Genomic DNA, 25,941 nt, shown 5'->3' on the forward strand with positions numbered 1-25,941 from the left:
AACATGAATATGTTGGTCCACTTCTGGCTTCTCTGCGGCCTGAGTGCTGTTGTGACCCCTCAGGATGTCACACAACAAGCTCAAACGTTTTTAGAAGAGTTTAACAGGAGGGCAGAAGATATCAGCTATGAGAACTCCATTGCCTCATGGAACTACAACACCAACATCACTGAGGAGAATGCCAATAAAATGGTGAGTGCTCCATCCTGCATCCTTACTGTTCTCTTAGGAATCTGACACTTTCTGATTTGTTTTTGTTCCACCAAGCTTGTCTGAAATTGGAGTGTTATTTCTCTGGTAGCTGTGCTTCCTTTTGGGGAGGGTAGAGGAGCTTGCTTTAGTGTAACAATGCTCACTGGATGTGCCTGGGCCACTGCCAGCCTCTACAGCCTTGGGTTAGCACTTGGAGTGCCTGCACTGCAGAGGGATGTCCAGAAGCTGGAATGTCCCTAGCCATCACTTCAGGTCACTCCAATGAGTGGAAGGAAAAGGCAGGGGAGCACCGCATGTTCATCCTGAAGATCTGTGTTGGATGGAAAGAGATGCTTTCTTCTCCTGAGTCCAACTCCACCAGTGCCTCCTGGTGTAGTGTTTCTCTGTGGGGTTTCCCTTTCCAAGAGCAAAGCATTTCCCTCTCCTCTTGGAGAGGGCATATCCTGAGGGTGAAGATCCTCTCCAAGGGCCTGGGGTAGGAGCTCTCTGTGGTGCAAGCAAACAGGATTTGTACCTTGCACTCCCATGAGCTCAGGTCTCCCACTTTCCCTAAGACCAGACGAACATTGGGCTTTTTACTGACACAGGCAGTTGTTTTACTTCTCAGTGAGTATGCAAATATTTCTTGGATGCAGGCATTCTGTTAAATGTTTGCTGATGGATTTATAGGCCCACACCAGTTACTCAGTGGTGGACATTTCCCCCTGCCCCCATCACTCCTCATAGTCAGGGCTGTTGGTGGATTGCCTGGAGGTATTAGACTGGGGAAGGGTTGGAAAAATGAAGTGAGATCACAGACTAACAAATGCCAGCAGTGGAGTTTCTATTACAGTGGTCTTGTGTGTTGGTTTGAAAGTCCATTTCTATCTCATAGCACTTTTATTTATGCTGTCTTCCAACACAGTTCTTGCTTCCCAGCACCAGCCTCTGTCTGCCCCAGCCCCGGGGGGGTCTCTAGGCAGGAGCTTGTCAAGAGCAGCCTGCCATGGTCTGGCTGGTTACTGATATTGCCATGCCTCAGCTCAGTATCTTGTAAGCTCAAAGCCTTTCAAAATGAGCAAAAGCACCTTGAATTTTGCTTTGTTTTGAAGCGTCACATTTTTTAAAGTTAACTCAAGCCTTAGAGAAAACAATTCAGAGCATAAAAATGAAGCTGAACATCCTACATCTATTTTTGCCTAATGGCTGATTTTTCACTTTGTGGTCATAGAACTTAATTAAAACATGTTTTAATTATCATATTTCTCAATTAAAGCAAGGAGACTGGTTGCTGGAAGAAATCCTAATGACTAATCATTGTCAATCTGGAATTTTTTCTGAGGCACCAGACACTTAAAATGTAATGTTTCCAAACAAATAAAATGAAAGCCCTATATAGTATTTTCAGCATTAATGAGATGATAATAAAATACATGAGGAGGTACCAGCAATAAAACCAATTAGTCTAGTGTTCAGAGAGAACTTCTTCTCTCTCTTGATCTCTTCAGCAGCGCTGGTAATAAATCCACTGATTCCCCTCCTCCCGTTCTGCTGGAGGAGAGTTAATGAATACTGTCCCTTCTGGCTCCTTCACATCCATTTTCCTTCTAAATTGTGTCACAAGCCCTACAACTATTCCTCTGACCTACCAACTAATTCCTCTAATTGTGGAAATATCAGACAGCAAGATAACTGCTTTCTCCTGGCTTTTGTAGCCAGCGAGCCCCCTCTTCTGCCCTGCCACTCCTGAGGCACCTCTTTGTTCCTGCTCAGGACAGGGAGCTCAGGAACACACTGGCACAGCAATGCTCTTCTCTGGGTGCTTATCAGGCTCTTTCCCACTGGGCTCTGCAGGCTCCTGAGGAGTGTCAGGAGTGTCCCATCAAGGGGAGACTTTGGAAAGCTGTCAAGACATCTTTTATGAAAAATCCTTTCCTTCAGATTTTTTCCTCCTGAGAAGCTGAGAGGCCTCAGGAGCAAAATGTAAACAATGATTATCTGCTGCTGTGGAATGCAACAGGTGCATCTGTGATTGGTCTCACGTGGTTGTTTCTAATTAATGGCCAATCACAGTTAGCTGGCTCAGGCTCTCTGTCTGAGACACAAGCCTTTTTTATCATTTTTTCTTTTTCTATTCTTAGCTAGCCTTCTGATGAAATCCTTTCTTCTATTCTTTTAGTATAGTTTTAATGTAATATAAATCATAAAATAATAAATCAAGCCTTCTGAAACATGGAGTCAGATCCTTGTCTCTTCCCTCATCCTAAGACCCCTGTGAACACGGTCACAGAAAGCCTCCCAGTGATGGCTGCCCTCCTGCAGCTAGGATGGAGGAGATGTGGGGATGGGATTTTGGGTTTACACCTGCCCCCACCCCTCTGTGCTGGAGCCTGGAGCAGTGGGTGCTGTGCCCCTGTCACACATGGGGCTGAACTCATGCACAGCCCTGCAGAGAGTGCTGGTCCTGCTGGTGTGTCTGCCAGGGGTGAAGGGTGCCTGAGAGAGCTCCTCAGGCACAGTACGGCGTTGGAGTTTCCTGATGCCTCAGCACTAGAGATGGGTGTTACAGGTGCCCTATCCACAACCTGGGAAGCTCTGGTGTAAGCACAATTGAATAAACTCTCCCAAGGACCCAGGTTAATTAGTACTGTTCTTGTTGCTATTTGGAATTGCTGCTGATGTGTTAACCTGTGTACTAGAAAAAGGTGAATAAGACAGTCCCAACTCTGAATTGTGCTCTAATGCTATACTTTGTGAACTGAAATTTGGAGGTTTCACATATCATGGTCTGTAATTGCAGAAGTGTTAAAAGCAATCTCATGCAAAATGTTGAGATTTTGCACACCCAATTTGGGCACCAGTTTAGAGCCTCCTTTGCCAAGTATAATCTTTTATTTGCCTGCATTTCAGAAGAAAGTGATATTTGCCTTAAAAACAGACTCAGTATCACTATCTTGGCAGCTGAGTGTTCCTGCTACTGCAGCAGACATGGGGATTGACATCTGGGTCACAGATCTCTTTGTGCCCTGGCTTATTTCTTCACAGGTGAGTGAAGAAAAGCACTAAGGGAAGAAAACGTGATTTAGAATAGCAGGAGACACAGCAAAGTGATGCTGGATCAATTATAACCACCAAGGTGTGAGTAGACAGTCATGCTTTTTGCTGTTCCCAAAGAAAAATGGTTATCTGGATGTATGAATAAAACAAAGGCAAAAAGCTCTCTAGCCATTTCACCAGCTGGTTTAAGTGCTCAGCCTGCAGTCCAGGAGTGTTTTTCACAAATGAAGTTCTCCCTAGAAGTGATATTTTTGTTCTCTGAGTGCATCAGGCCAATCCAGTGCCTTGGAGGGATTAATTGAGGATTGTGTGACCCCTTGCAGAGCGAGGCGGGCGCCAGGTGGGCCGCGTTTTATGAGGAGGCCTCTGGGAATGCCAGCAAATTCCCAGTGGACAGCATCACGGATCACCTCACCAAGCTCCAGATCCAGATTCTCCAGGAAAAGGGATCCTCTGTGCTGTCATCAGAAAAGTATAACAGAGTAAGTTGTTGAACCTAGTTCATCACTTTTGGGGGGTGAGTTCAGCTGCCTCTCACAACTCCCTCATGCCGGGGCATGGCGCTGTCACCACCCTGCTTGTTTTGGGATGATGCAGTGGATGGTATGGAAGGGTACCTGTTCTAGCTGTTTACAGCAGTACAGGACTGGGGGTAGTCTGGCCTAGGAAGCTGGTTGCCATTTCTGTCAGCAGCTTTGCCATGGAATAAATTTCAAACACGCCTCGGAGGAGTCCTTGCACTTATAGCTGGATTAGCCATAAAACCAAGAAAGGACATGTGGTAAGTGCTTGGTGAAGTCCAGACCTAGGGCAATGAGCAGAAAGAGATGGGTACAAGGCCATTCAATGAGTCAAAAAGGTGGAGATGGAGGAAGTCTTTCTTTCTCTGAACATGGTACATTATCACACTGGGAAAAAGAAGGAACATTTCATTGCACTGGCACCCTGAAATGCCTGAAAATGGGGAGGGTTCCACAGAAACCTGCTGAAGGCCAGCAAGATTTGGCAAGAACCATAATGAGATTTGACATTTGCACTGACCAGCTCACTTAAGAGCCAGATATATGAAAAATGACTATATGTGAAATTGGAGTGAGCAGCTATGCAGACTCAAAAATTATAACCAAACCTCTGAGAGTTAAATTACTTTCCCTTTGCTGAAGATCAAATTGAAACATAGCACTGAATCCTGGGTACCTGCAGTCCAGGATCCTACAGTCCTAATAACAGAAGAATCCTGAGATTTTTCTGCTAAGGTCAGTAGTGCTAATCACCATGCAAGGGATGCAGCAGATTGGCTGGACCTCTTGTCTGATCCAAATAAGATGCATTTCTGAAAAACAGATTGTGTTGGTGGGAATGCTGGCAGTTCATACAAACAAGTATTTATTTGGGATCACAACAGTGCACTAATGGTAATGTTGTCACTGTTGAGGAGTTATGTTCTTCAGTACCCTCCTTGTTTAGACACTTAGAATTTCCTAGAAAATGGCCTTTGGGCTGTAGTTGTTGATTCATGTTTGAAAAGTGACTTTTTTAATACAAATTGATGGAGTTCCATAGGAATAGCCAAGTATTCTTCACTGGCACAAAAATTGATTGTAATGCAGACAGAGGTAAACTTAGAGGTACTCACTAATTACCCCTCCCACTGACAGCTCTTCAGAGTTCTGATTTAAAGCTCTGAGTGAGAACTTGCATAGTCCTGAAGGGACAGATAAAGGTGGTACATGTTATCCTTGAGGCATGAAGATGTGGTAACATAAAAAAATATTTAAAACAAAGCCACGGAGCATTGGTTCTGAGATGCAGCTGAATGATTTCAGGTGCATTTTGGCCTTCAGCTGGCCCAAGACATGAGCCATGGCTTCTCTGTGGTGGAGTCCAAGCAGATCCATGCAATCAGTGTGATGTGAACACCCACAGGCAGCAGTCAGCCTGGAAGCACCTGCCAAAGGGGCCCTTTGTGCTGCCACTCAAGCCACAACCTCCCTGCAAAGTTTATGTGCGTTCATGCTTATGGAAGCACATTGATAAACTTTATGTTTTTATTGCTGCTGTGTATCGACAGCTCTCTCATGACAGTCAGTGCTCACTGAATCCAGAGCTCTGTCTCACTGGATATTAAGAACCTGTAGGTTATATCATATATTTGGGAGATTATCTGTCTTTTCCAGATAGATCTGGTTCAGTAATGCATTTAGGCAAATTCTTTCAATTATCTCTCCTGAGCTCAAACATATGCTTAATATTTAAGCTGGTGGGTGAAGTGTTGATTCTAGCTTTTAAGGAATTAGCATAATTGGCTGTTATTTTGCTCAGAGTGGGTTTCTAACAGGCTGTCTTGCATCTAACTTGCAGCTGGGCACTGTGCTAAATACAATGAGTACCATCTACAGCACTGGGACTGTCTGTAAAGTCAACAATCCATCGGAGTGCTTGGTGCTGGAGCCAGGTATGACACCAACCACTGCCCTACCGTGTTCTTCACCCTGAGGGTGCAGAAAGAGAAAGCCAAAGGGTGGCCCCTGACTGCAAAAAAACAGGCTGTAATTTCAACAGATACTTCCTGCTATTTAAAGCTTAGTCATAATTTAATTACACCTTGCAGTTCAGGCACCTCCATTGGACCTTCTGCCCATGAGACATACTGTCTCCTGTTTGCAGCAAAAAAAAATTGTGGAGGGCTGCTCAGCTTGTTTGGCAGCCTGACTGTCACCTGAGGTTTGCCTATATCACAGAAAATCTATTTTTTATTCCCTGCCTTCAGTCATGTTGGAACTTAATGTTGCATTGAGGCCAGTACTGAGAATTCTACCAACTTAAGGGAAGCTAATGTGGAGAGAGCATTTAAGAGACTATGATTCTATGAGACTATGTATGTGCTCCATGCTTCTTAAAGACAAGGGGGAAACAAATTAGGAAAGGATGAAGTGAAATAATGGGACCTTTCAGTATATCAAGTAAAAAATGTTTTCTTCTCTGTTCATTAATTTCTTTCACTTTGGTTTGTTTTCCTATTATGAAAGAAAAATTCTGCTTTTTCAAAGCCTAGCACCTACTTTTTTGTTCTGACAGGTCTGGATGCTATTATGGCTGACAGCACTGATTATAATGAGAGGCTGTGGGCCTGGGAAGGCTGGAGAGCTGATGTTGGCAGACTCATGAGACCATTATATGAAGAGTATGTTGAACTTGAAAATGAGGTTGCAAGGCTTAATGGTAAGTCAATTTTTGTTTTCTTTCTGTTTTTTTTTTTTTTTTCTCTTCTGGCTTCTAGAAACTAGTAAATATACTGTAGTCTTACCCAATTTTCCCAGGAATTCAAATTGGTTGGCACTTTTCCCAAAGGCCATAATGCATCAGTGCCCCTCATTACATAGCACCCAGAACTGCACCATTTGTGATTTATGGACAAGCACACTCCATCTAAACAGCTTCTGAGTGTTGCTGAGTTTTGGCAACATCTCTTTCCTATGGGCATTGACCTTCTTGCAGCAGCCACAGTCATTGGTTCATGTATAATCATTATTCCCTAGCTGGAATGATCAGATTTGGTAGGCCTGGGACAGCAGGTGCAGCTGAGTGTTCAAAAAGGATTTTGTACCAAGAGAACTGTGCTTCCAGTTTGAGATCTCCACACAAATCATATGGAACTCTTTTCAAGGAATAGTTGCAGCTGCCTTCTAATTTTCTTTTGGGGTCTTCTAAGGTAACTTCTGAAGTAGCTACATCACCTCTCTCTCGGCCAGACTGCAGCTGTATCACCTGCCTTCCCATCTTCCCTGTTTTGCAAAAACTGTCAGGCTGGAGCTGGATAAGAAAATAGAGCCCAAATAGTAAGACAGGGAAAAAAGCCAAACATTAAGAAATGGTCATTATGGCCTTCCTCTGTACCACCGAGGAAGAGACTTCAGCTAGGAGCCATTTTTACTCCAGGCTTGATGGAGCTCAGTGGACTGGAAGATGTTGTGGAAGTGGGAGCTGAATTTCACTGCTGGTGTCTGCATCTGTCCTGGTGGTTTGGTTTCTGGAAGAGGGGGTCCGTATTCAATGTTCACCAGTTTTTGCCTTCTGTGAGAACCTGTTAGCATCCAGCCTGAGCAGAGGCTGTTGTCCCTCATAGCCCAGGAGCTCCAGTCAGGATTCCTGATTTCCTTAGACCTCCATCTCTGGACTGAATGACCTTAACGAGCAGATAACCATGACATCAATTTCTGAATTTCTTGGAAATCTCCCATACCTGCATGTTCATGAGGGAGACTTCAGGGAGGCTTTTTCCTCTCTGCTAAACCCTAACTATCTAGAATTTTGCTGCTTTGCTTTGGGGGAAGGCTGCAGGTCTGCATGGGATCTGCAGGGAGCTGCACTTCTGCAGACCTAAGCAGTGCCTCTTGTGGTGTCCTCATGTGATGCATCCATGCTTTACAGGTTATTCTGACTATGGAGATTACTGGAGAGCAAATTATGAAGCAACGTCTCCAGAAAATTACAAATACAGCCGTGACCAGCTGATTGAAGATGTGGAGAAGACGTTTGAGCAGGTAGAGGCAGGAAGAGCTCTCATCTGGGTTGCAGGGCTGTGTTTTGAAATGGTGGGCTCACGTGCTGATGTTATGAATGAAGATGAAACCTGTTTTAAACTGGCTGATCTCAGTCTACGTGGGTTTAACAGAAACAGATGGGAGGAGACACACATGACTTTTCTACCTCTGTGGCTGTTCAAGGACCAGCTAGGTCCCCAAAGGCTGGGAAAGAGGGAGCTCTGCAGGTCCATGGGGTAGATGGCATCCTTGATACTCCAGCTCGAAAGTCAATGCTCCCTCCCTCCCTCATACCTGAGCAGAACTTCTGTGGCTGGAATCTGGATTCAGTGCCTGAGCCCTGAGGCAGGGGGCAAAGCTAAGCTGCAGGTTTGGGGTACAGGAGCTTTTTGTCAGAGAGAGCTTCAAGGCTCTCTGTTTAAGAGTTATGAGCAGAATAGAGCAAAGTGAAAAATAAAAATGGTTTCCTTTTCCTCCTCTGCCTCCAGATAAAACCTCTGTATGAGCAGCTGCATGCCTATGTGAGACACAAGCTGGGGCAAGTGTATGGCCCCAAGCTCATCAGCTCCACAGGAGGCCTCCCTGCTCACTTGCTGGGTATGTCAATGCATCCATGGTGTGCAAGCCTGACTTTATACAGGGGACTGTCACCTACAAGGCACACGGGTGGAGAGCAATCTGACTATTTAACCAAGATATTAACAAAAAGGTTACAGATAAAAGAAGGGTAGAGGAGAAATTGATAAATTCCTAGCAGAGATGACACAAGTGCTTAGCAGTAGTAGCAGGAAGGGAGGGCAGGTATTCTCATCCTCACCAAACCTCACATAGCACAAAACTCTAGCACTTGCCTGGGGCATTTCCCTCCCCTCTGCAGCACTTGTCTTCCTAAGAAATGAGAGTTTCAAAGAGACTTGTTTTTCCTTTCAAATTTTACTCTAAGATCCCACATTTCATACCTTGGCTTTCAAATCATGCAGCATTAAACTGCCGTAAGTATTGTGTTCCTGAACATGGCACAACAATCATGTGGACTAAAAAAATGGATGTTCAGTTTTCATACACCTTTAGGAGTGTAATCAGTCCTCAAACCATATTATCCAAGAATTGCTGATATTGGGTAATAAAAGGATCCTTGATCTGAGTTTATCCTATATGCATGACCTTCCAGATCTGCTCCCCTACACATCTGGATCAGGCCTGGTTAGGTGAATAGGAGTCCTTATTTTTGACACTGCACGATTTATTGACATGTCTGGCACCTTTGAGCAATACATAATAAATCATTTAAAGTATTTCTTCGTTTCTCTCTTTTTCTGAAGGTGATATGTGGGGTAGGTTCTGGACAAATCTGTATGCCTTGACTGTTCCCTATCCAGCCAAACCAAACATTGATGTAACTTCTGCAATGATTGAAAAGGTAAGACATGCCTTTATGCAATATGCATTATGTAACAAATCTAGAAGGTATAAAAATTATGTACCAAATATCAGCTGCTCTCTAGAAATCCACGGCTGCCCTCAGGCAGACACTGCCAACAAAGTGTTGCTTTTTGTATCCTTTTTTTGCTTTTCACTTTTAAGCGTTTATGCATTTTTCACTGTTCCCTTGGCTGTTCTCTGTTTTACTCCACACTCTTTGACCCCCTTAATCTTGTCTCCAGGTCTATTTTCCTCAGAGACTCTTATCCATTAAGAGATATATTTTGTACTTATAAATATTTCAGGACTCCTGGAGTGGGCTGGTATCAAATATGACCTTTGCCAGTCATTACCATAATCAAATAGTTTGTATATCACAGTTTGTTTTATTTTTGTCAGCCTTGTTTATTTGGATACAGCTAGAGAAACTGCAATGCTGCCTGTTATCTTTTGATAACTGCATAGCAGCATAAGGTCTGTGTTTGAGATCTGTAGAGCTAACAGCTGTGACACCACCTTTACCAGACCAAGAACATGGGTGAAGATAATTCCCTCTAGTCTTGCCAAAGCCTTACTCCTGTCTTAAACTAAAGGGAATTCGATGGAACTTGATTTCCGAAATGCAATTATTTACCTGAAATCTACTCTCCTCTCGAAGGCAGCACTCCATGAAAATGTTAAGCTGGTAAGAGAAGGAATAGTTGAATTTGATTCCTTAGCAGTTTGCAGAAGTCTGCTGCATTAATCTCACCTCTGTTTTACACTACTGACCCACTTGTAGTCATAAATTTGTGTCTGTTGAAGTACCACTGCAAGAAGGGAAGCATTATTTACCACTGCAAGAAGGGAAGCCTTTGAGCAGTGGGAGGGCTCATCCTTGTTGGTGGGTGTGCCCCATTTGGGATTTTTTTTTGTTTGCCACCCAGGTCTCTGTGAGAGCTCGTTTCAGTAAATGCAGAGCTCCTGCTGGGTAGAACAATAAAACTGCTGAATGGCAAAATTATCCTGAACATAACCATGCAGTTCTAATCTGATAAGCAACTCCCATAGATACATTTGCCAGGTTTTATGGTACTGGCTGAAGTCTCTCATGCTCATCTCTTGGGAATGTAGCTCCACTTCCTCAAATGTGTTGTCCCCGGGTTGACTGAAGTGACTGAAGGGTTGGATCACAGATCTGACATACAGGAATTCATTCTTTATCTTACTTTATCTTTTATTGAGAGCTTCTCTGGTCTGGGTCAGGTGCTATCTGCTGAACCTCTGAGTGCAGTAACCTATTTTGTTTGCAGGGAAAACACTTAATTCTAGTTCCCAGCAGAATTGATAGAAGTGCCAAAGGCAGACACTACTGACTTACTCTCAACAGGCCAGGTGCAGGTGGGAAGCTCCTGGGAAATGTGTTAAGTCAGCTGCCCTGCATCAAGCAGAGCATTGGGAACAGGCTGCATGCAGAAGCAGAGGTTAATGGTGGCATTGTCTCTTTCAGAAATGGGATGCAATTAAAATATTCAAATCTGCTGAGGCCTTCTTTGCTTCCATTGGCCTTCCTAAGATGACTGAGGGCTTCTGGAATAACTCCATGCTCACAGAGCCAACTGACGGCAGGAAGGTTGTCTGCCATCCTACAGCATGGGACCTGGGCAAAAACGATTACAGGTACTGGAATTGCTATGACCCCTTCTTGTACTGCCTCCTGGAACAAACATACCTTCACTAAAGGTGCACCATGCTGTCTTAAGTTATAATTTCTCCTGTATTTTTTTTTCTGGCTGAGAAAAGGGGGAGGGAAGACAAGAGAGCAGGGATCCTGCGGGACTGTAAACCTTTCTATACAACTTTTCCTGTGAAGATCTACTCAAACTTACTCATAGATCTACTCAAGATCTACTCTCAAATTTTAGCTGAGAAGTGACTAATATTTTCATGAATTAGAGAAATAATGGCTATGTTCTAGGGCATAAAGAATAACCAGAAATGCAGGTGGATACCAGTGAGATTTATGGACAACTGCACATTTTGCAGCAATGGCAGTGGGTCCCTGGGTAGCAAGGGAAAATGTCCTGACAGTCCAATGTCTATCTCCAGCAGAGTTGTCCAGTTTCATGAAAATCCATCAGTCTCTTCCTTACTTGGGAAAGAAGTGGGACAGCAAGTTCCCACACAATGAATACTTCTCACAGAAATTCTGACCCCTGTTGCAGCCTGCACAGTTACCCAGGGAAAGAAGCTGGTGCACAGCAGAGCCTGAGTGAAACACATCAGTGTCCCACATCAGCAGTCTGGGGAAGATGAAAAGAAACCCTCTTTGGAAGACATTCCTTTAGTAAATTGTAAACCCTACACAAGGATGAAGTAGCAGGAGTCACCAACACACAGGGTTTTATACATTACTGTCTTACTAAGACTGGTGGTTACTCACTCCCACACATACAGTGATTTTATTGCCAGGTTTTAGGGAACAGCTGTTCTCACAAAACAGCAGTTTTCTCTTACTCCCTGGACAATTTCAAGGTGGCTGAAGATGTTTTCCTGAGTTGCCCAGAAGTATTGCTGTAGCAGGAGGATCTGCACTGCATACCAGGACGTAGCTGCCCGGGTTTTGCAAAGGGCATTTGTCCCATGGCTGTGGCACACAGGGATCAGCCAGCCTTTCCCTGGGCCACTCCCTCTCTAAGCACAGACACTTTATTCTGGTGTCTAGGATCAAGATGTGCACCAAAGTGACCATGGATGACTTCCTGACAGCACACCACGAGATGGGGCACGTTGAGTACGACATGGCCTACGCGGCGCAGCCCTACCTGCTGAGGAGCGGTGCCAACGAGGGCTTCCACGAAGCTGTAGGGGAAATTATGTCACTCTCTGCAGCCACGCCTGAGCACTTGAAATCTCTTGATCTGCTAGAGCCAACTTTCCAAGATGATGAAGGTAAATAAATGCATAAATATGATGCCCTTATGTGAAAGCACTTTCTGTCCTGATTTTGTAGCAGAAGATCATGCCTGCAAACTCAGCAATCGACTGACAGGCTTCTTATTCATCTCATTTACCAGAAAGACTATTTTTTCCCCAAATTGCATTGTGAAGCAAGAATCACTGCTTTACAATGCTGTTATATAATTTAAAAAGAAGTAGCTAGCACTTCACTACCTTCAGTACTGAACAACTCATCCTTAAGTCTTCATAGTTCATTTAGATAAGTCTCCGAAAGTCTTTTCAATCTCTGTTGCATGAATCCATACATATCTCTATCAAGTATGTATTTAGCAGTTCAAATGAAACTGAAACTTGAGATTTACATCTCCCACTTAAGTGAATATTGAGTGACAACATGGGTAGGCCCTCATTATAATGCAGTTCATCTGGCTTCTGAGCAGTGCCTTAGATGGATGAAGATGCACATTTTATACATTTTAAGATGTCTTCAGCTCAGAATTCCTCAGAGACTGGAGAGGTTCTCAGTGATGGGTAACTAAATGTAAATGTCAAAGGACTAGGTCATTTAAGAGTATGGGGGAAAGAGACAAAACAGTGTGCAATTCCTAAATGATTTTATGTTTTTTTCAGTAGTATTCTTCCTTCCACTTTTTCCTTAGTGAAAATCTGTAATTCAAACAAGATGTAAGCATTAGCTGTTAAAGGAAACAACTTTAGCCATCCAAACAGATACTAATTGCTACCATAACCATTACCTTAACTGCTTCTCTCTTCAGAAACTGAAATCAACTTTCTGCTCAAACAAGCATTAACCATTGTTGGAACAATGCCTTTTACTTACATGCTGGAGAAGTGGAGGTGGATGGTGTTTAGGGGTGAGATTACAAAGCAGGAATGGACCAAACGGTGGTGGGAGATGAAGTAAGTTTGAGAAACAAAGGGGATTTTTTTTTCAAATGAACCTGCAAACTCAACCCTAGTTAACATACTGAGGTGTTTGTGCCCCCATAGGGCAGGATCTGTGTCTCTGAGTGTTTCTGTAAATACCAATAGAGTGCTAGATAGAAATACCCAACTGTGGTGCAGACAATGCCTCATAATGCCTCATGTCAGCTTCCTGATAAAGACAGCCCATGGCCTTTGCATGGCCTGTTCCAGATAAACATTGCTGTCCGCCTGACACATTGCCCAAGAAACCTTCACAGCTAAAGTACAGCCCTTCTCTAAGTCTCATCGGTCTCATTGTGCTCTGGTTTGCTCCCCACATCCTAAAGGACAAGTGGAAAGTGAGATACGTTGTACTTGCCAGAGAAACATGCAGATCTCAATTCACCAAGTATCTGAGCACACTTTCCTTCAGACTGTGTCATGCTTTTGGAGGCAAATTGTCTGAAAGATTTCAGACTGAATCTTTCCTTCTTTGTGTACCAAGATATCACCTTTCTTGGTACAGAAAATACAGTTCCCTTGGCAAGTAACAGCTTTTTCAGATTGTGCCCATCAATCAGTCTATTTTCAGCACCTTGGAGCACAAGATTAAAAATAAATGTGATTCAGACTGGAGTTTGTAATTTCCCAGGTTGGTTTTAATATGAGGGCAAAAAAATGCGAAGAAACCAAACAAGCCCCACACTGAAAATGGAGCCTGAACTCTAACATGAACATGAACAGCAAGCCTCCATCAGCAAACAGAATCTATAATAAAAGTTGATATATGCAAGCCTCCTGACCCACTGTAAAAATCAATCAACTTCAATGTATTCAAAAGTAGCAGAGATGTCAGAGAAATAGAGAATGACAAATTGTTTAGGGAAGCTTATCACATCTGTTGCAGTAGCACTGCAAAGCTCTCTGCTTGAAATAGAGGTTTATGAAAAATATTTCTATGGAAGCTTATTATCATTTTCAGAACTCAAGGCATGGGTTTGTTTCTCAGGAAACACAGTCTCAGGAGAGGAAAATAAAGAGAAATCTTATCTCCAACACAGTGGCATAGGAGGCCATCTACCTTTTGGGTTGCCTAGTCTCTGCATGCCCTTGCCAGGAATGAAATACAGGTCTCTAAACTTGGGATGGCCCAGGGCATGAGGTGGTTGTGTGAATCTCATGTCTTGCAGATTATTTCACACCACTAATTGATCCCTGCACACCTTGCCATCATACAAATCCCTTCCTTGCATTATGAGTTTCCAAACAGCTTCCTCTCTGTGGTCTCCAGCTGTGGAGCAGAACTCTTGGGGCTACTGGGAGCTGTATGGAATTCTTCTGTTTGCAAGGGAGAGGTGTCCATATGTATCAGACAAAACAAAAGGAAAGCTGAGTCAGATTACCTCTGCTTATTTATTCTGTCTATAAACAGAAACCCTGTGTTGTTCCTTCATCTCCAGGAGAGCCATAGTTGGTGTTGTGGAGCCAGTCCCTCATGATGAAACCTACTGCGACCCTGCCGCGCTGTTTCACGTGGCCAATGATTACTCCTTCATAAGGTAGGGCTGTGTTTAATTCATGACTCAAGTTTTGTCTACAGAACAGCCCCAGCTAACTAAAACATCTGCTGGAGAGTCTCAGGATCCAATCTTATTTTGTTTAAAGCCCAGGCTGAAGGCTGCTGATTTCAATGGGAGTGTTTCTCTGCACATGAGGGGTTGTTCCACAATAATCTCTGAGCAGTGAGGAGGCTGCTGACCTTCTTGCTGAACAGGAAAGTTTCATGCTGCCATCAAACCAGCAGGAGCACTTCTGTATGAGGTGTTTGCCCCCTGGGGGATCACTGTGCCCCATGTAATTTGGGCCATGAACATGCAGCCCTGGATGTCCGCTGTGTCCCAGCCACGTCATTTTAGAGGGCTCCAAGCAGAGAGCTGGACCTTAAAAACTTTCTCTTCTGATTTATGTGGCAACAAACAGATTTGGGGCTCTTCTAGTCCACTTGACCTTGGCATTTTGCTAGATTTGAGTTAGCCTAGCCTGTGAATATCAGCTGGCCTCTGTCCCTGCAGTGCAGTCTCCCAAGCAGGAGTGACAGCTGATGCAGCAGAGCTTTCCAAAGGACAAGGGCTTGCAGGTTTCCTTGACAGACAGCTAATAAAACCTGTGCCTCCCTTTTCCTTGCCCCTCCTGTAGGTATTACACTCGCACCATCTATCAGTTCCAGTTTCAGGAGGCACTTTGCAAGGAAGCCAACCATACTGGCCCTCTTCACAAATGTGACATTACCAACTCCACTGAAGCTGGGCAGAAACTCAGGTAACAAAGCAAATTTCTCACATGTAATAAATCAGAGTGTAACAAAGCTTCTGGAGTAAATGAGTTTGTATCAAGAATAAACCTAGCTTGGAAATTTAGCCTGTACCTGCTCAATTCATTTTGACAAGTTGACTAAATTTATGAACACTAAGGTTCTAAACATCAAAGGTTTAATTACTTGTTTGTGGGAATAAAATATTTTATTAATAGGAGTAGTGGGAGAAAGGAGTGAATTCAGAAGCAAAGAACACCTTTATACTGATCACTGAGTGTTTTTCTCATCACGATGGAGCATGGCAATAATATTACTTCTTGTTCCACATATACAGACAATTGCTGGAATTAGGAAGATCCCAGCCCTGGACTCAAGCACTGGAAAGTGTAACAGGAGAGAAATACATGAATGCAGCTCCCTTGCTCCACTACTTTGAACCTTTATATGAGTGGCTGAAAAAAAACAATTCTGGCAGATTCATTGGCTGGAAAACAGACTGGACACCATGTATGTATGGCTTGGGGGTGATTTAAGGACACAAGTTATTCTTCACAACCCTGGGTTAGCAAAGTGCCTCTCTCTTCTAGCTGTTGGAGGCTATTCCCCCTAAAAAAGCAGGGTTTTGGGAGATAAGCACTGAGCTGTAAGTTCTACTCACAGGAAAACCGACTGGCTTCCTTATGGCCAGAGCTGAAGAAGTCAGCATGTGTGTTTGTCAGAGCCTCACCCAGTTCTCTGAAATTGAGGTGTCTTTTTTTTCATGATGGCAGTCCTCAGAGTGTGGGATGGCTCTACAGAAGGAGAAAGATTCAGAAGCTTGGTCTTGTGTGGCACTTTTCTGAGAGCAGTGTGCCTGTATTGCAGAGCTGGGAGCCACTTGTCCAGGGAGCTGGGTGTAGGGGCAAACCAGTACAAAAATATTACTGCTATGGTTTAGCTGACATGTGTTAGTCAAAGAGGGGAGCTCAAGGGAAGGAAAAGGAGGAGACTGTGGAAAAATGCATTTTTCAGCTTATTGTGACATTGAGTGATGGACCAGACAGGTATGTAATCGTTGCTGGCACTAGTGAGCATTATAACTCTTACAGCCCTGTGCCAGTCTGATAGTGGGATTCACCTAACCAGACACCAGCATCCGCATCTAAGCTGCTCATTCCCAGTGATGGGAGAGAGGAATTCTCCTTCTATCTGCTACAAAACCAGACTTGGGAACTGGCAGCTCAGATGATTGTGTTTGCAGTAGAGGTGACTGAAGGGAAACAAAATCAGTCCCACCACGCTCTCCAAGGGGAGCAAATAAAGGAAGGAAGGAAGCTTTAGCCACCTCAGCATTTCCAGGAGCAGACTTTCTGTTGCAGCAGCTCTAACATGGCCCTTGTTTCTTTTTAAACCAGATTCTAGCAATGCCATCAAAGTGCGCATCAGCCTGAAGTCAGCTCTGGGGAACGAGGCGGTGAGTGTGTCTGTGCTGTGGCACCCTTCTTATTGCTTGGGCAACAGAGGTGGTGTGTGATGGCTCAGAAAATGAGCTGTCAGGGCATGGCTGATCTTTGTGTCTGAAGGGTGGCATCAGCTCAGCTGGAGGGTTATCACATATAAGGTGTCTTGTCCAAGTTTGTGGTCAGGGCTGCCTCTAAAATTAGTGGAGGAATTTCTGAGTGAGGCCACCCATTTTAGGAAAGGCATCTCAGCTAGGTGAGTTATTCTGTAGAGATACCAATCATGATTTTCCTCCTCCTACCGAACAGGCCTGGAGGGCTAACATAGAGGAACCTGTGTACATGAAAATGGCTGTATTTTCCCCAGATTTGCTGATGTCTCCACTTGAAGCTTCTACCTAATTTCTTCTAATTGCCATTATCGTGGCTATGGTGGCTGCCTTCAGAAGTTATAAGAGCAGCTAACTTCACATTTAAAAGCAGGCTGGTGGATCCCACTCTCTGTCCTTAAATGCTCTTGATTTCAAACTAAAACACATCTGTTAGCATTTCTCCATAGATTTTTGTTTGGCTGTGTACAGTAATATTTCCAGTCCCTGACATGCTCAGCTGCCTCCTTGCCCTCCAACCTTGATGCAGAAACAGCTTTGTTATTGAGATTGCAGGGGACAGTGCAGTGCAGCTGCTTCTGTTTCATATGAGGCGAAGGGCTTTCATTCCCAAGAGCTTGTCTGCTCTGCCCAATTACACCAGCTGGTCCAATAAAATGTATTACAGCAATGAAAAAAATCTCATCAAAGCCGAAGATGGCTTTTACGATTTAAACAGAGCATTGGCTTAGCCCATCTGCTTAACCCAGGCTGCAAATTCACTCCTTATTCTAACTCTTCCTCTTTATGCTAATCTCATGGAGGCAGTGTAGAAGGTTTAAGTGCAGACACTTCATTCCTGTTAATAGCCATTTTCACCTTGCAGGACATTAGTAATTTTCCAAGAATGAGTATGTCATCAGGCAGGCCATTTAGAGCTGCGTGTTGGAGCCTGTTGCGCTAGCAAGGACACAAACCACGGGCCCATTTTTCATGAATTGATGCTCTTGCCTCTATCACTCTCTCACACGCAAGCCCCACTGGAGTTTTATTGCTTCCTAGACTGCCTAGTCAAGTTAGATACAATTCAAAACTGATATCAACAGCATAAAAAGGTTCCATATTACAACACGTTTATTAGTCATTATGGTTAATGTTTAGCTTAATATCATTTTTATGCCTGCCTTTAGCCATCATAGTCTTCTGTTGTGCAATTGAGCAGCTGTAAAACAATCTCATACAGATTACTTAATTTGAATTATTGTATGGACAGTAGGTTCCTAAGCTCTGAAGAGCAAGCCATACATTCTCCTCTCAAAACCAGTTCACATCATCGACTTGCAAGAAACCTTTTCTATTTGGTTGCTTTCTGCCTCCCCACAAATGTGCCTTTTGCTGAGCTGAATGCTGGTATGGCAGCAGCAGGTAGTGGTACATGTGTGAGCTGGCATAGAGAAAAGGCAGGGGGAACCTCGGGCAGAATCTCAGCCCAGCTACGCACAGTGATGTGTTTTGGGTGCTTTGCACGGCTCAGAGTGCCCAGAAGCTGTGGGCGATTGTTTAAGGTGCATTTTGAGTTGCTTTGCCCTGACCTAACAGCACAAAGCAGTCTGAATATGCCAGCAAACAGTTTTGCACTTGTGCTCGCTGGCTCTGGAGAGAGCAGGCAGGGAAGGATTGCTGCTCTGGGGCTCAGGCAGGGAAGGATTGCTGCTCTGGGGCTCAGGTACTGCTGTGCTGGGGGACAGGGAGCTGCAGCTCACACAGGCTGTGACTCAGCCCCAGCAGGGACGGTTCAATAGCCCCCAGTTCTGGCAAATTAAGCATCCAGACTCTCAGATGGGCTCAGTGCCAGCTGTACCAGAGCGCACACTGCCGCAATTACCCTGCTAATTGTTTTCAGGCTGATGAGATTAGAGCTGCAGCCGCAGCATTGCTGGATCACCGGTGCAGCTGATGAGGCTGAAACATCCACAGCTTTGCTGCAGCTGGGGCTTTATGAAAGTGCCTGCACAAGGGAAACTGCCACAGATCCCCACTGAATGCCTTGGGGTCTGTCACATTTAAAGTAAATGGTTCCAGGAGTGCCAGCCTCTGACTGCCACTTGAAAACCAGACCCCTCTCCAAACATTGATTCAAAATTCTCTACCAGGTCAATGCCGTACGTGTGATCACGTTGTAAAGGGCTGTCACACAAGACAGTGTTAGAGAATGGAGAGCTGTCAGCCTGCAGGCATTTAGATGTATTTGACAATGAAAAATCCTTTTAAAATCAGAGGCCACACTTACACTGTCTTTCAAATCACATATGGGATCTCAGAGTGAACACACTATAAGGGAGCAGAGGTGCCTGGCAGAGTTCATCTCTCTCTGAAAGCAAAGCAGCTTCTGTAAGGCACAGTGTGGGGTGGGTGTCTGGGATGTCTGGGGAAGCCTTGTGGGTAATCACAACTCAAACACAGATCAGAAACCAGCCAGGTACTTCCACTCCACACAGCCAGTAATAGTATTTATAAAGGCAATTGAGAGGCATGGTGGCAATTAGACTACATTAGTCTGAAAAAGACAAAGTATAAGTTAGAGAAATGAATAAACTATTAAAAAGTTAACATGCTAAGTACAGAAAGCATCAGTAGAGGAATCAAGCTCAATTTGATCCTGGTAAAAATAATAATAATAAAAAACCAGCATTGCAAGCCTAAAGATGTTGGGCATAAATAGAAAATTGAGAAACCCCAACCATAGCCTCTTAGCTGTGATAGTGAACAGTGCCAGCTGCTGGAGGCAGCAGCAGTAACAAGAAGAGGAGCTTCAGTGCAGGGCTGTGCCAGCAGGAGAAAGCTGGGGGCATTTGCCTCGCAAAGGGAACTCAGCCTCAGCCTTTCCTGGTGGGAGCAGCCAGGGCTGGCACAGCCCCTGCTCTCCAAGTGCCCTGGGCACTGCTCTGATTGCCGTGGCTTTGGGTACCTGTGCCTTTCCTGTGACCTGGTCCTGAATGGGCTGACAGCAGTGGGTTCTTTCTGCCCCTTCCTGCCCTTTATTAATAGAATCAGGACTCTTTAGGTTGTGAGGGACCTTTTAAGATCAGCTAGCCCAACACAACTGCAGTGAGAAAGGACATCGTCAGCTAGATCAAGTTGCTGTAAGCCTTACCCAGCCTGACCATGAATGTTTCTAGAAACTGAGTATCCACCACCTTTCTGGGCAACCTGCTCCAATGCCTCACCACAGTAAAGAATTTCTTCCTAGTAAATAATCTAAATCAACTCTCTTTTAGTCCAAAACCATTACTCCTTGTCCTATTGCAACAGATCCAGCTAAACAGTTTATCCCTGTCTATCCCTGTCTTCTTATAGATATTTCTACATCTCTCTCATTTTACATCAGTGTCAAGAGGTGGACACATCTGAAAAATGTAGCTAGGTTTTATAAAGCCTGTTAAAACAGAGCTGCCTTCTACCACACCTTCCTGAATAATGCTCAAGAAAGTCAGGAGCTGACTTTCTATCACTGACAGCATTTATGGGCCTTCCTGCCCAGGTACCATAAACACAATCAAATCTATGCCTGAGTGGAATAAAAAGATATTGCCACAGAGTTCAGCTGGGGATTTTCCCTTTGTGCACACATGCTATTTCACAACAGACCAGGCTGCTTTATTACCTCCTGTGGTGGTTTTTGCCCCCTGTACAGCTCTTGGTCCTGCCTTTGGTCCTGCCCCAGAGAACCTGTTTCTGTCTTCCACTGCAAATAACTTAGGACTCATAAGGCAGGCCAGGAGAAGCCTGCACACAGGCAATATATTTTTTTATATCACCTGCGTATTCTCCAGGGAAAAAAACCCAAATATGTGCTTGCTGCAGAAGTATTGATGCAAAGACTTTTTTACCAAAACAGACCATGAACAAAAATCCGAGCTCATCAAACAAATAAATTAGCCACCTTCACACAACGACTCTACCACAAAGGTTCTCTTCCTCAACAGAACAGCTCTGCAAATAAAATTATATGATTAAAACAAGATCTAAATAATGAAATCTTTAAAATTCAAAGAGAATGTACAATATTCAATAGTAGGAATAGCCTTGCTGATGCCTTTACTCCCTGTAAGGCAGGGAGTGTGCTGGGACTGCCACATCTTCAGCAGTCCCATATAAAGGTGCCAGAGATTGCAGAGGGACAGCATGATGTCTGGCAGCAGGGATGCCTCCTTGGTTATTCTCCTGCACAGTGCCCAGATTAACAGATCTAAAGGGTTTGGGTTGGTTTCTGATGTGCTATCATGGCACAAATAAATAATACTGAAGTGCATGCCAAGCATCACAGTTGCTATTTCTTTTTAGAAGAATTTCTTAATGTCCCTGATTTTTTGCCATCTCTGAGGAATTTCTCTTGTGCTTTTTCTGCAGTATGAATGGGATGAAAACGAGCTCTTCTTGTTCAAGTCATCTGTTGCCTATGCCATGAGGAAATACTTTGCAAAGGAGAAGAAACAGAAAGCTGCCTTCGAGTGAGTGGCTTGCCTAATTGTGCCAGCTCTGCCTGCATTGCTCCTGCTCAGCTAATGGCAGGAACTGGTGGGATTAATTGTGCCTTCTGTTAAATGTAAGGTGACAGAAACAACGTCAAACATTGTTTGCAAAAAGGCAAGATGACAACTTGGGTATGTGAGATCTTTCCCTTCAAGAGCTTGAAGTTTAGGAATAATGTGCTAAAGTTAGGTAAGAAGGCTTTATCTCCTGCAGCTTATCAGTGATGGAGATGAACCTTTACAATTTGTGCCAAACACACATATAGAAAATGAGGGAAGGCAGACTGATTAGAAATAAACATTTCTAGCAATGTATGTATATCATACTGAATATCCAAGAGGTTTGGGGCTAAGGAAAGATAAACATGTTGACTATAAAGCACTAGAATTTGATACAGACTTACTAATCTTATTTAGGTTCAGTTACAAGCATAAAATCTTTCACCTGAAAGTGATTTTGGTAAGAAAAACAACCCTTTTGATCAAGTATTTTCAATAATGTCCAGAAGCTATCTACTAAAGCTATTAGATATTACTTTATAGAAGTACAGTCATGTAATATCTAGAATCTACTCTAGAAAAATAAGGAAGAAAGCTATTTTTTTTCCACTTTGTACTTCATACATCACCTCATTCATGAGATCAACCCCAGACACTCTCTGTTTTGCAAGTGATTATGTGCTATGGAAAATTACACCAAGACTTGTCTTAGGTATGAGGGAGACTCTCTCAGCTCAAGTTACAAATTGGCACATAGAAAAAGGGATTCTGGCAGGAAAACAGATATCACCTCCCAGCTGATTTCACCATGCCCCCAGTGTAAACTAAACCTCTGGCAATGTCAATCAAACACAACTGTTCACTGGCTCAAATTTAAAGCTAATGTCATCTCAACAATGAAAATAACCTTTTCTTCTGTTTCTCCTTCAGTGTTACAGACATTCATGTTGGGGAATTGACACAAAGGATCTCCTTCTACATTACTGTCAGCATGCCAGGTAATATCAGTGATATTGTGCCCAAAGCTGACGTGGAAAATGCCATCAGGTGAGATTTTGCTTTCTGGGAAAAAAAACCCAACCAACCAACCAACCAAATGGAGGGTTGGAAGGGAAAGCAGTGCTTAAGTCAGCTGAGGCAGAAGCAATGACAAGAAAGTAAATTCTGCAGTTAAAATGAAAATAGTGGGATGAGAGATACTAGGATGAAAACTATTATGGCAGAAAGAAAACAGTCCATCTATCAGATGGTATCTTGGACAACAGCCAAAGTAAAATGCTCCAGGGTCTTGCCAAAATACATCTTATTTGCATCAGACCTTGCCAGCCGACCTAATTGCTGAAACTTTAACAGGAACTATTTTGTATCCTGAAATACAGAATACAGTATTGATGTGTGCATGCAGATGTGTGTCCATCCTCTCATTTTTGAAAAGTCAGTGCAAGAATTATTGTTAACAAGGACTCCAGAATAATGGTGTAGTAGAAAGACAGCCAGATGTATTTGATTATATAGAGGAGGTCAGAGCAGGATCTAGTTCCCACTTACAGGTCAATAAACAGCCTTTTTATAGCATGGTGTGGCACCACTGTAAGTCACTGCTATAAAAATGATAAGTAAAACTGCAACTCTGCAGAAGATCATGGGTAATGTGCAGTGGGAAATGAAGAGGGCACAAATCTAAAAGCAACATCAACCTGAGATGGGGTTGAAGGAGCAGTGAGATACATTGGTGAACTATGGGAGAAGAATATGGCTGTGAAAGTAACTCTTGGGTTAGCACTCGGTAGCAGATGTGGAAGTTTAAGGAAAAACAGGCACAGATGATATACCAGGGAAAGGGGTTTCAGGGAAGTGAGAAACACACTAATCAAAATTGTGTAAGATTGTAGGAGGGAAACAGGTAAAATGATAAAGCTGCGGTTTTACGTGGCATAACTAAGAAGCTTTTCAATAGACAAGAAATGGTAAAGAGAATGAAGGTCAAAATAAAAACAGAGAAGGAGATCAGAAGGCTCCTTTAATAAATGTTAAGACTGAGTTTAAGAGTCCATACAGTGTCTGAACATGTCAGTTAAACTGCCATAGGTTAACGGTTCAAGTTTCTATGGTTGTTACTCACATGCCAGAAGGAAAATGGGTTTAGCAGTACCTCCTCTGCTGCCTTTTACACTGAGCTGTTCAGGGGAAGCTTGCCATGCTGAAGATTTATAAAAAACTGAAAATTGTTCCTTTCCTTTCAATAAATGTGTGAAACCCTTTGAATTTGCATTTGATGGCAGGATGTCTCGAGGACGAATGAACGAGGCTTTCAGACTCGATGATAGTACCCTGGAGTTTGTGGGAATACTTCCAACCCTGGCTGCCCCTTATGAACCACCAGTAACCATCTGGTTAATTGTATTTGGGGTGGTCATTAGTCTGGTTGTCATTGGAGCTATTGCCTTGATCATCACTGGGCTGAGAGATCGCAAAAAGTGAGTAATATTTTTGGATATTCTGGTCATGACTACTGGGTGATGTCCCTATAATTGAATAATCAGGATTTTTTTACAGATTAGGCTTCAGTTTATCTGAAGCAAGTTAAGGAATGAAAGCCTGTTATCCCTTTCCCATCAGCAGTGATAGCTAAAGGTTCATCTCCCTGTCTCTCAGTACAGGACAGCTTTGGCAGCTTTATGCAATTTCCCTATCACCATCAGTTTAACCAAATGCTTGGGCCGCAGGGAGCTGCAGGGTGGCCAGGCTGCTGCCAGGGAGGAGGGGATGTCCTGCTGGGAACATGGTGCCTTCTGCAACAGCAGAGTTGTCCACATTCACCAGCACCTGCAGTTTTCTTTAATCTGATTGTAGGCTGTACAGTAATGACATTTTCCTTAAATATTACTGCATTAACAAGTATAGCTTGGCTGGTTTTCTATGTCCCTCCACTAACAGGGTTACTAAGAACATAGCAGATTTACTACAGTTCTTCTTAAACCTAGCTCGATTTCTTTTATATAAATATTACGAGTTAAACACCGTATTATTTATAGTCAGGGATTCTGGGGATCCAGAAGGACTTGGAACAGAACAGGGACCTTCTAATATAAATGAATTTTTGTTACAGGAGAGCAAGAGAAAGCAGAGGTGAAGCAGGATCAAACCATGAAGAGGTGAACCCTTATGGTGAAGAGGGAAGAAGAAACCTGGGCTTTGAGCCAGCTGAAGAGACACAAACATCATTTTAAAAGGTGTGGGTACACTAAGGGCTTCTGTTTTTTTTAAATTTCACTTTTAACAATAGTGCCTAGCAAAGGAGCAAAACACTATGGATGTCATCAAACAATGTCTTCTGGTTGACCATTAATCCACTGGTTCATGGCCAATAGCAAATAAATCTGCTGTTTATGTGGTAACTAGAAAACATGCATGGCTTTTCTATAAATTATGTGCATAACATTACACACCATTTGTGCTGCTTTTCATGTGTGTGCTGCATCCAACTTCTGTTTCCTGTGTAATGAGATACAAAAGCTTGGAAGTGTACAGTTGCATACAGACCAATGCACACAAAACAATAACTCATATACTCCTGAAGAACATCTCAGTCTTTCCAGATGGAGACCTCAAAATTGTTTCTAAAGACAGTGATGAAAAAACCCTTGACTATCAGAAGAACCTTAGTGATAAAGAACTCAATTTGATATAACTGCAATTTTTGCACCTTCAAGAAATCTGTTTCAACGTAAAATGGATGCTGGATGAAGACTAACAAGCACTGGAAGTTTATTAGAAATTTTTAACATAAGTTATTTTTCTAACTGTTTGCTTGATAAGTATTGTAGAGACAAAATAACCCATGCTCCCTCAAAAAGAAAAAAATCTCTTTTATGTTGACATTAAAAATGGAAACTTCCTTAATACTAAATGATCAAAGTAGTTGTGGTTATTTTTCCCTATACCTTAGCCATTGCCTCCACTATTACAAATACTGCATTACAAATGCTGCCTACAACAAACACAATTGTGCTATTACATACAAGGGGCAGTAGACTGAGGCTTGGGAAATTCTGATTGTACCTGAAGAACGAAGTCTGTTCACATGGAGGATAGAGCAGCACTGGACCAGGCTGCCTGTTCTGTACTCTGGGAGAGGCTGTGGGATCTCCACCTTTAGAAGTGTTCAGAGATCAGGTAGATGAAGGTACGGATGATGGAGCAGTGGAGATAATCCCACTCTGGCTGAGAAGTTTGGCTAGATGACCTCCAGAGGACCCTTTCAGCCAGATTTTCTGTGATTCTGAGTCTTGCAGGTCCCCCCATAGCTCCAACATGCCAGTGTGGTTTTTTCTGTACACACCCGGACACTGAAAGCCTCAAGGTTTTCTGACTTGCCCTGGATTGCTGAAGAGCCAATAACAAACATGATCCTGCATGAAAAATGCTCAGAAAATGCATGGATTCTTAAAATCAAGGGCCTACAAAATGACCACAATCTGTAGA

At 43.4% G+C, this 25,941-nt stretch overlaps 1 protein-coding gene across 1 annotated transcript; it reads left to right on the forward strand.

Moving 5' to 3' along the window:
* Positions 1–24,700, forward strand: ACE2 (angiotensin converting enzyme 2). Its single transcript, XM_036386632.2, has 18 exons — positions 1–192; positions 3,573–3,731; positions 5,611–5,704; positions 6,328–6,471; positions 7,681–7,793; positions 8,282–8,390; positions 9,116–9,213; positions 10,705–10,874; positions 11,920–12,146; positions 12,932–13,076; positions 14,543–14,641; positions 15,279–15,401; positions 15,731–15,903; positions 16,791–16,849; positions 21,335–21,435; positions 22,387–22,503; positions 23,739–23,933; positions 24,566–24,700. The coding sequence occupies exons 1-18, from the start codon at positions 4–6 to the stop codon at positions 24,684–24,686; spliced, it is 2,436 nt and encodes an 811-aa protein (XP_036242525.1). The 5' UTR covers positions 1–3; the 3' UTR covers positions 24,687–24,700.
* The last annotated feature ends 1,241 nt before the right edge of the window (positions 24,701–25,941 follow it).

Source organism: Molothrus ater, chromosome 2 (assembly GCF_012460135.2).
Source record: "Molothrus ater isolate BHLD 08-10-18 breed brown headed cowbird chromosome 2, BPBGC_Mater_1.1, whole genome shotgun sequence".
In the NCBI taxonomy this organism is placed as follows: domain Eukaryota; kingdom Metazoa; phylum Chordata; class Aves; order Passeriformes; family Icteridae; genus Molothrus; species Molothrus ater.